The 11,569-nt window shown below is 40.7% G+C and overlaps 1 protein-coding gene across 1 annotated transcript; it reads left to right on the plus strand.

Annotated features, from left to right (window-relative positions):
* The first annotated feature begins 240 nt into the window (after window positions 1–240).
* On the plus strand, window positions 241–7,041 carry Bmp15 (bone morphogenetic protein 15). The gene is made up of 2 exons (XM_034485322.2): window positions 241–912; window positions 4,662–7,041. Exons 1-2 carry the CDS (start codon window positions 588–590, stop codon window positions 5,516–5,518), a joined length of 1,182 nt encoding a protein of 393 aa, XP_034341213.1. The 5' UTR covers window positions 241–587; the 3' UTR covers window positions 5,519–7,041.
* Window positions 7,042–11,569: the final 4,528 nt, after the last annotated feature.

An 11,569-nucleotide genomic window follows, 5' to 3' on the forward strand; every position in this document is an offset into this window, starting at 1 on the left:
TCTCAAATGTTGTCTCCCTCCACTCCCAGTCCCCCTTTGCAGAGTTCAGTTTACATTCTTAGTAACCATCTCTCCTGGTTTCACGACAAGCCAGGAGCACACCACATTTCTGTAAAATGTTTCACTAAGAGGCATACAAGTTGGATGGGAATAGGAGACCTCTGTCCCTTTAAGGCCTGATTGAGGGATTGCCTTTAAATCTGTGGCAGCACAGGGTAAAGCTGCTTCCTTTTAACCTATTAGATTGGGTGCAGTCCAGGTTCCTGGAACGGGCCTCTCCTCTTTGGTTACTTTAGCCTGTCTGAGAAATAGTGTGTGCTTCCCACCAGTGGGGAGAGGGAAGGGCATGCTGCCTTGTCCCACTTGCCGTTTCTGTTTGTTTTCATGCCAAGAAGCCTAGTCCGGAGACTTGCTTTGGCCCAGAGGATTCTCCCACAGGAAGCAAGATAGGGTCTGCCAGCTGGCTTTTCTTTTTATTTCTTGCCCCGTCCTTGGTATTTGTTAAACCAGGATGTGGAAGAGGTCAGACTGATGTTCTTTGGACTTGGTTAGGAATCTGTTGACAAGCACCAACCAAGCTTTGCAAGATGGCCTTTCTCACAATTCTTAGAATTCTTTTGTGGGGAATGGTGCTTTGTATGGAACATAGAGGAGTCCAAATGGCAAAGGCAGGGTGGCCCTCCACTGCCCTTCCTGCAGACGACCCTACATTGCCCTCGATTTTGGATCTGGCCAAAGAAGCCCCCAGCAAGGAGATGAGGCAGTGGCCCCAAGGATATCCCCTGAGGTACATGCTGAAGTTATACCAGCGTTCGGCTGACCCACACGGCCATCCGAGGGAGAACCGCACGATTGGAGCTAAAATGGTGAGGCTGATAAAGCCGTCGAACACTGCAGTCCGGCCTCCCAGAGGTGAGTGTCTCTGCCCCAGACAACTCTATAGGGGAGAGAAGAGGGGAGATGTGTAGACAGAAAGGAGTTTGGGTGTGTTGTTTTTGATTAGCGAGCAGATTGTTTGGTCAAGCCTGGTTTTCAAAGGGTTGTAAGATTTTTAAAGCTGGTTCCAAGCCTATTTCTTGTTCAAGCCACAGCATAAGAAAAAAAGAAATCCTAAGTTGTAAGCAGTTTGGAGTCAGGTTTCTTAATAAATACAAATATTCATGTAAGCAAGGTTCTTATTGAAGTGATATCCGGAGGCACGGTAGTAAAAGGAATGGGTCAAACTTGAAGGAACAGGAGAGATTGAGCTGAAGGGTAAATGGCCAAAGAAGGAAAAAGACTGAGAAGCAGTTCTTGAAGTTGCCTTAGGTCCTACTGAGCAATCTTTCCCAGGCCACAGGGCAGCCAAGTACTGTCTGGGTCCCTGTCTTTTACAAATTGTTATGCCTCTTAAACTAATTAAGAAATGCCTGGCTGCATATTTATGTGCTTGGTTGCTCTTTGAAGGCAAAGACGACATACTACTGAGCTAGGAAAACTCACATGGCCTCAGACAGGACAGAAACAAGCTATCCTATAAAGGTTCATACATGACCCTCTGACCCCTGCCCCCATTACTATATTACCATTTGCTATCATGGGGTAATCAGCTTAATTTTAAAGATAAGAAAAAAAGGCACAGTGAAATTAAAAGTAACTTGCAAATATTCTGCAGGCACTGGCTGGCTGAGATGATATTTAAACTCTAGACTGTCTCGTTCTGAATGCACTATGTGACCCTTGTACCAACCACCACATTTTTTATTTGGTTCATGGCACATCTTTGGGATTTTGGTTGCATGATCCTGTGTGTAGTTAGTTGTCCACGCCATGCTCTCTTCTGTTTGAGTATCTGAATTGGATACTTTCCCCAGACTCCTGTAGTACAGGCCTCTCTAGCAAATGCAGGTAGCCATCGGCTTCAGTGAGTTCCTGGCAACTTGATGAGATCACTGTGGGGCTTTCAGTGCTCTGTAAGATGCTAACAAACAGGAATCTTTCCTTTCTTCCTTCGAGTAAAATAACCAGTATTTTCCTAACTATCCCTTAGTATTAACTTTATGTGCATCAGACATTGAAAAAATGAGTTTGCAAATATCAGTTTTAATCCCACTATGAGAGGAGGTTGCTAGTGTAATCATTCATAGTCAAAGAATCTGAAACTTTAATGCCCCACAGTGGTAATTGGCAGACGTAGATAACAAGCAGACTCCGAAAAGCCAATGTCTGTAGTCTTAATTACCACACCAGGCTAAATCCTCAGTAATAGATTTTAATTGAGTACAAGTTGCTGCCTTTAGGTTTGGTATACAGAGGCAAATAACTGCTTCTCTAGCCTCTCCGGTTCCTAGTGTTGAATAATGGATAAACAATCACATAATGATGTTAAAGTATGAGGAGCGCTTTGAAGAATAACTGACTGCCCAGAATGAGGGAGACAGGGATTTTAGGAAGGCCCAATGAGGAGGCACTATTGGAGACAGTACTTGATAAATCAGTAAGCAGAGTGTGCATATCGGCAATGAGGCACACTATTTAGGAGAGAGAACATGGCTTGGTGGTGGAGATTCACTCAGCAAATTGCATTTAACTACTGAATGCTGTGCATAAAGATGTGACTAAGACAAACACAACACCTGCTCTCATCCAACACGTGTTCTTATGGGGGAGATAAATAAGCAAAGCCCTAAACAATTGCAAATTGTGGCAAATGAAATGCCTCATAATAGTGGATGCTAAAATTGTCTCCTTCTGGAGGGGTATCAGGAAAAAAAAATCCAGCTTTGAACAAGTGTTATAGCTGAGGAAACTAGAGAGAACCTGGTTGAGGCAGAAGGAATAGGCCAAAGCCTAGAGGGTGGGAAACAAGCATATCCCACTTGAAGAAGGGCAAGATTAGTGGGGCTGGAGCCTTGTGGGAAATGGCCAGAATTGAGAGGCAGGGACACACAGACCTTGAGAAAGGACGTGGGTTCATTCCTAATTACAGCAGAATGCTGCAAAAATCAAACACTGCTGTTGTGAAGTTTAAAAAGAGGATGCATAGGACTGCAAGTATCCCAGGCTGACCGTGAGACAAGTGGCACCTAGGGTCTGTAAAGGATCCAGAAGTAGATGTCAAGTTGAGTCCCACTGGATGTATGAGTCATCTCTTCCCTTAAAGTTCGCCACAGACCCTTCCTGGCTCAGGTTCTCAGCAACCCCACCCTGCCTCAGGAAACATGTGATGTCAGGGTCTGAAAAGAAAGGGCAGTTCCCTGGCAGATAGCCTGCTAGAGGTTTGGGTGGGGCTCCTTGGCAGGGCGGGGCAGGTGTATGGGTGGGCCTCTTGGAAAACTGTACCCAGGAATGTGGGATTACTTGAGGGAACCACTATAAGGAGTAGCTTGGGTCTCCATCCCGAGAATGGAGGCCAGTGCTACAAACTTGAGGAGTGGGAATGGGAACTTCTAAAAATATTTTTTGAACACCAAGACATTTAAAGAGGTTCTTTGTTGAAAATGACTGTCCCCCTGAAGAATTTCAGACTTACAAATTCAGTGGAAAAGGAAGATTAGGTGAATAATTCATGGACACACTAAGATATTCCAAAACAAGAGAAGGCTTTCCCTGTGCTGTCTGGTTTTTCTAGTCTACTCTTAACTGTTCCAGAAAAAGAAGTTCAAAGCTCTGTAGACAGAGCCTTAGATAAGTATTTATCTGTTTACTTATTTATTTTTGGAAATAGTTTTTTTCCATAGAAAATATTCTGATCATGGTTTGGGCACAGAATGTCAGCACTATAACTTGGATTAAAGCTTTTAAACCTAGGTTGCATGCAGTTTGGGGGCAGGTTTCTTAATAAATACAAATATTCATGCAATCAAGGTTCTGATTGAAGTGCTATCCAGAGGCACGGTAGTAAAAGGAATGGGTCAAACTTGAAGGAACAGGAGAGATTGAGCTGAAGGGTAAATGGCCAAAGAAGGAAAAAAATTCAGAAGCAGTTCTTGAAGCTGGTGGAAGGCAGAGAGGTAAAGATGGTAAAACTGTTTAGTGGTAGGTCCCCCTGGCTTTGAAGTAATGGCAGCCATAGCACCCAGTGTTAAATTCCCACTCACCTCCAGCCTAAACCTACATCTGCATGATGATGTGACATGAGAAACCTTTCTTAATATTTGTTCTGATAGTTTAATTGGTCACTTTTAAAAGACAACTGATAATATAATTGGTCTTCCATATATACAATATAGAAACAAAATAATTCTATATTTGAGTCTTCACTGTGAGTAGTCCAAAAGTAAGATGGATTTATGTTTAATGCCAGCAGACATGGGTTCAAACCTTAAACTTACCAGGTGCTGGCTGCATGCATTCTTTTTGTGTACAGGGGATAGTATCCAGGACTTTAGTCATGCTAAACTTCAGTCCCATCTTTCCTCAAATGTTCTTTCATGCTTTCTGTAAGCCTCAATGCCAGCATCTACAAAATAGTGATAATAACTATCTCATAAGACTATTGATTATTAAAGAATCTATGTATTACTAGAGGGTACACTAGTAAGTGCTCAAGAAATGATAAAATGTATTCTATCCTGAGCTAATTTCAGGGCTAATTCAAACTCTGTTTATATTCACAGGTTTTCTAAGGGATGTTCAGATAAGACACTAATGGTTGGCCCTTTTCTTTCACATTTGCGCAGGTCCCTGGCATGTACAGATCCTGGACTTTCCTTTAGCGTCAAACCAGGTAGCATATGAACTAATCAGAGCCACTGTGGTTTACCGCCATCAACTTCATCTGGCTCATTCCCATCTCTCCTGCCATGTGGAAACCTGGGTCCCTAAATGCCAGACCAAGCACTCTCCTTCTTCTAAATCGGGTTCCTCAAAGCCTCCTTCCATGTCTAAATCCTGGACAGAGATGGATATTACACAGTGTATTCAGCAGAAGCTCTGGAATCGCAAGGGGCGGAGAGTCCTTCGCCTCCGCTTCATGTGTCAGCAGCAAAAAGGCAGTGAGACTCTTGAGCTCCGGTGGCAGGACATGACATCCTTGGATGTTGCCTTCTTGCTACTCTATTTCAATGACACTGATGAGAGTATTCAGGCTAAACTTCTTGCAAGAGGCCAAGAGGAGTTAACTGATAGGGAATCTTCTTTTCTCACGCGGAGTGTCCGGCAAGCATGCAGCACTGCATCCGATGTCTCTTGTCCTTCTCGGGAACATGATGGGTCTGCAAATAACCAGTGTTCCCTCCATCCTTACAAGGTCAGCTTCCACCAACTAGGCTGGGATCACTGGATCATTGCTCCCCGTCTCTATACCCCAAATTACTGTAAAGGAATCTGTACTGGGGTATTACCCTATGGTCTCAATTCACCCAACCATGCCATCGTTCAGAGGCTTGTCAACGAACTAGTGAATCACAGTGTACCTCAGCCTTCCTGTGTCCCTTATCATTTTCTTCCCTTGAGTATCCTTCTGATTGAGGCAAACGGGAGTATCTTGTATAAGGAGTATGAGGGTATGATTGCCCAGTCCTGCACGTGTAGATAATAGTGAACTTGTAGCTATCTCAGATTGCCCAAGAAACCACACAAGTGTTTAAAGAAGACATCAGTGTTAAAGCTGGCTGTGATCTACCCAACCTACAGATTCTGTTCCTTACCTTTCAAAATATATTGTGCTTATGCTTAAAATGCAAGAAAACTTTGAACTCTGTAAACAAAGTGCTGGGATCCATCTTAATATATTTAAAAAGTAACTTAAAATACCATGAAATGGTTATCTTAAGCACTGTTTAAATATGGTTTCCCCCCCCCTCCCATTTTTGAGATCCTCAGCTTATAAAAATGTTTCTGGTGCTGGTATCCTAGCATGGATCAGCATGACTTAACTAGCCCTCAATACTTAGACAAGGTGTTTTCTGGAGATGTGTTATGTCAGTTTTATTGTGACTTTGGAAAAAAACCAAAACACTGGTCCATGGTAGCAGAGCATGTCTTGGAGGTGACTTCATTCTGAGCTCACTTGTTTTTTTGTGTCCAGTTGGGCTCTTCTGGGCTTAGGTCTCTGGGAGACAACCTTGCTGTTCGGGAGGAAGTATAGAGCTTATTCTTGAAGTAAATAATGTTTGTAGGATGACTTCTTGAGGTTTTTTTCCTGTTTTGTTTTGGTTTTTTTTTTGGGGGGGGGGTTGAGAATAAGCAAGTGTTCTACCACTGTGCTGTACCCACAGCCCAGTATGCCTTCTCTATAATTCTATACTATGTTTAAGTTTGGGGGCAATATTTCAAATAAATGATGCTTCATTGCTAAAGATCTTGAATGCTTTGGAGATTGGGGGAGAGCGAGAAGAAAGAATTTATATCTTTTGTTCTCTATAGCTGTGATCCAGAGCTCTACTTTAATCCCTGAGGGATGGAGCCAGAGGCCCTCTGAATTCTGTCTCAGACAGCTCTACTAATAAGCAGCTCTCACTAATGTACCAGCTACAGAAGCTCAGCATGTCTTGGTACCTGCCTAGCTATTGACTAGTCTTATCACCATTTTCCATGGGCTAGGACCCGATGTAGGGCAGGGGCATGTGCTTGCCACTGTTAATTCCTACCTGCCTTTACATTTACCATAAATTCACTCAGTTATTCCTTCCTCAACAGTTGACGGTCACTGCACTGAATATCTGGGATCTCCTCCTTAGCATTGTTTTGCTCACATATCTACTTAGAAATCAGTTCAGGCTTTACTGTTTCTCTCTTCCTTATTCTCATGGCAACCCAGTTTCATGTCACTGTCTCTCCTCCCTTCTCATAACACAGCATGGTTTCCCATAGAGTTACTGTCTTTACTGAGAAAAGGTGGAGCTCCCTTTGAAGGTTTTACTTGTCTCATGATTGTATTCTGAATAACCAGAAATGATAACCTGGGAAGCACTGTGATGAATACAAAAAGTTGATTTCTTTTTTTTGTGTGTGTGTGAGACATGGAATATCCCACTATTAATATATTTGTATGCTTATTTATTTTCTTAAAGAATAAATGTAACATGTGTGCTTTGCATATAAAGTATTGTGATTTCAAAACTGTACAAATTATAAATGATGATGAAAGCTACATTGTATCAGGCAGTTTGGGGAATCATGATATGTTGTGAGCTAAACTGGAAGGACAAATTGGGGTTCCTATTTAGCATTTTCTTCAGCATTTATTGAGTAGGCATAAATACATAAGAAACCTGAAGGTTTGCTGAGCTAGTTCCAGGACAGCTGAGGCAAGGACAAAGAAATCCTGTCTCAAACAAAACAACAAAAAACCAAACCAATCAAACATAGCACAATAAAATATATAAAAAAGTTGGACAAGACAAACCAATGGAAGGGAAAAGCTCAATAGGGCACAAGAATCAGAGACCTCCTCATTTGTACACTTAGATGTTCCATAAAAATATTAAACTGGAAGCAAATTATATATATGCATGCTGAGGACATGGTGCAGACCCATGCAGGCTCTATACTTGCTGTTTTAGTCTCTGAGTTCATATGAGCATCATATAAGGGCTTTGTTTTCTTGGTGTCCTCCATCTACTCTGGCTCTTTAATACTTTTTCTGCCTCCTCTTCTATATTCTCTAAGCTCTGAAGGGAGAGATTTAATGGAAACATCCCACTTAGGCTGGGTATTCTGAGTTCTCCTTTACTCTTTCTGTAATGCCTGGCTGTGGGTCTGTATATTTGTTCTTATCTGCTCTAATGATAGCAGAACAAGACATAGATCTATGAGTAAAGCAGAATGTGCTTAGGAGTCAGTATGTCACTAAGTCAGTATGTCACTAAGTGGTGGTGGTGGTGGGTGGGTTGTTGGTTACATTTTTACACCAACAGTATTTGGTTTTACCCTAGGTCACTGGGCTATCTAGTCTCAGGTTTATGGTAACCCAAGCAGGGTTGGTATGGATTCTATCTCATGGAGTGGGCCTTAAGTCAAATCAGATATTGGTTGGTTACTTCCACAAGCTTTATGCCATTATTGCTCTAGCATATCTTGCAGGCAGAACAAAATTATAGATCACAGAATAGTGGTAGCATAGAAACCTAATACAGCAGAAGCTTCCTGAAATATATAAATATATGAAGTCAATCTATATGAAATTACCAAATAATGAGGGAGACAGACCAAAGGGTTCATGGCTGACTTGACATTTACATTTTTGGTAGCCTGCAGAGTATCATCCTGTACCAAAGACGCTAGAAAATTGGGGTAAAGGCTTTATGTGGGCACCAGCTTGACCTTTTCATGTTCAGTGGTCTGTGTTGGTGTTGTCTTCAGCATTAGAAACTTGGTATCAGTTCATGGAGAAGAAATATTGTCTTGGCAACAGCATGGGTAGTTTGGAGGTTCCCATGTGGCCCCCCTTTGGCCAACAATCAATTGGATGTAACCCAATCTCTGTACTGCAAGCTTCATTTGGTGACAAGAGATGTCCACTTGGGACTCTGTCTCCCCTATTACTTGGTAATTTTATTTAGATTGCCTTCATATTTTTACATATTTTAGGAAGCTTCTTTCTTAGGTTTCTATACCACCACCCAAATGTTCCTTAATTTTAGCTATTTATTACTGTATTCTATCCCTCAATCCTATCTTGTTTCCCCCTTCTCATTTGATCTCTCATTGAAGCACACATCCATCCATCCATCCATCCATTCATTCATTGTTATCTAGTCTGTTTCTCTTTCTTTGCAAGACCTATTGTTCTATATTTCCTATTGACTTCTGTTCCCTCTAGTTTCTTACTCTATGGCTCTACAGATTTTAGCTTCATTATCATTAACAGCTAATATTCACATTTAAGTAATTGCACGCTATATTTCTGAGTATAGGTTATCTCACTCAGATGATCTTTTTTCTAGTTCTATCCATTTCCCTGCAAATTTCCGATTTAATTTTTTAATGGCTGAGTAATCCTCTATTGTGTAAATGTACCACATTGTCCTTATCCATTCTTCCGTTGAAGGATATCCAGGTTGTTTGCCATTGCTGGCTATTATGATTAAAGCAGCAATGAATATGATTTAACAGTGTCTCTGGGGTAGGATGAAGCAATTTGGGGGTATGTGCCCAAGAGTGATACAAACAGATCTTGAAGTAGGTAGATCCCCATCTTCCTGAGGAACTGCCACACTGATTTCCAAGTTTGCACTGTACATGTTTGCACTCCCAGTGGCAATTGACGAGTGTTCCCTTTGCTCCACATCTTCAGCAGCATGAGATGTCACTTGGTTTTTAGATCTTAGCCATTCTGATGAAATCTCAAAGTGCTTTTGATTTGCATTTCCCTGATGCGTAAGTGTGTTGAGTGTTTAAGTGTTTCTCAGCACTTTCAGTTTCTTCTTTGTAAAACTGCTTAGGTCTGTACCCAATTTTTAAATTGGATTATTTGTTTTCTTGATATCTGGTTTTTATATTCTTTATATATTTTGGATACTAGCCCTCTATAGTATGTGTAGTTGATAAAAAAAAAAAATCTTTCTCCATTCTGTAGACCACCGCTTTATCTGGATGACTGTGCTTTTCCATGTAGAAGCACATTTCAGTTTCATGAGGTTCCATATATTAATTGTTGATCATAGTGCCTGTGCTAATGGTGTTCTGTTTAGTTGTCTCCTGTACCAATGTGTTCAAGGCTATTACCCACTTTTTTCTATGAGATTTATTATATCTGTTCTTTTAAAAATATTTTAAAGATGTATTTTATGTAGATGAGTGTTCTATCTGCATGTACACCTGCATGTCAGAAGAGGGCATCAGACCCCAATGTAGATGGTTGTGAGCCACCATGTGGTTGCTGGGAATTGGACTCAGGACCTCTGCTAAAGCAGCCAGTGCTCTTAACCACTGAGCCATCTCACCAGCCCTGAGTACATCTGTCTTTTTGTTAAGTTCTTTGTTCCACTTGAAGTTGAGTTTTGTGCAGGATGATAAGTATGGGTCTATTTCAATTTTTTCTACATGCAGCCATCTAATTTGACCAGCACCATTTGTTGAAGATGCCGTCTTTTCCCCCATTGTGTAGTTTTGGCTTATTTGTCAAAAATCAAGTATCCATATGTATATGGATTTATGTCTGGGTCCTCAGTTTGATTCTATTCATCATTATGATGGTTTTTTTTATATCAATACATTATTGGTTTTATTGCTATAGCTCTGTAGTACAACTTGAAATTGGGGATGGTAATACCTGCAGCATTTCTTTTATTATTCAGGATTGTTTTAGATATCCTGGATATCCTGGTGTGCATCACCATTGCCTGGTCCTCCGACTTTTTATGTAGACACTTAGTGCTATGAACTTGCATCTTAGAACTGCCCTTACTGTATCCCACAAGTTTGGGGATATTGTATATTTATTCTTACTCAATTCTAGAAAGTCTTTAATTTTTCTCTAAATTTCTGTTTCAGTACATTTTTCAGTCATAGAGGGTTGTTCAGTTACCATGAATTTGTAAGTTTCTGTTGTTGGTGGTATCCAGATTTAGTCCTTGGTAGTCAGGATGCAGGGAGTTATTTTAATTTTCTTGTGGAGACTTGCTTGGTGTCCAAGTATATGGTCAGTTCTAGAGAAAGTTTGATGAAGTTCTGAGAGAAAGATGTATTCTTCCATGTTTGGGTGCAATGTTTGTAAAATATCTTTTAGGTCCATTTGGTTTATACCATCAGCTAGCTCTCGAATTTCTCCATTTAGATGTTATTTGTATGACCTCTCTTGGAAAGAGTGGGGTATTGAAGTCTCCCAGACTCAATGTGAGGGTTAATATGTGATTTAAACTGCAGTAGTGTCTCTTGTACAAAGTTGGGTGTTTCTGTGTTTGGGAGCATAGATTTTAAGAATTGCAATGTCCTCTTGCTGGATTTTTCCTTGAGCATGTAGTGTGTCCTTCCTTATCTCTTCTGATTAGTTTTGTTTGAAGTCATTTTGTCAGATATTAAAATGGCTATACAAACCTACTTCTTCTGTCCATTTGCTTGGAATATCTTATTCTTTTACCTGAGGTGATATCTATTCTTGATATTAAGACATGTTTCTTGGATGCATCAGAAGGATGGATCCTGTTTTCCTATCCATTTCAGTAAAGAGACTTTTTTTTTTTTTACTGGAGAATTGAGATCACAGATGTTGAGAGATAACAAGAGCTGTTGATTCCAGTTATTTTAGTGTTGTTGTTAGTGCTTATGTTGTTGGTGGTGGTGGAAGTGGTTGTGTCTGTGTGTGATTTTTAAATAGTATTGCTTAATTTCATTTTGCTATGGAATGCCTTATTTTATCATTTTATTTTGATTAAAAATTTTGCGTGGTAGAGTAGTCTGGGATGGTCGATTAGAGTCTGAAGCACATCTGTCTAGGACCTTCTGATAAATTTAAACTTCTGTATGCTCATGTGTGCCCCACATGCTTGAATACTCATACATGTAAAACACACATATAACACATTACCAGTGATTCCATTCATATGCTACCAGGAGAAGGCAAAATTCTAGAGAGAAAAGAATCATTGCAAAAGATGGGAGCAATATGGGGAACATTAATACCTATTACGTAAGGGGAGATTTA

This window comes from Arvicanthis niloticus, chromosome X (assembly GCF_011762505.2).
Source record: "Arvicanthis niloticus isolate mArvNil1 chromosome X, mArvNil1.pat.X, whole genome shotgun sequence".
Classification (NCBI taxonomy): Eukaryota; Metazoa; Chordata; class Mammalia; order Rodentia; family Muridae; genus Arvicanthis; species Arvicanthis niloticus.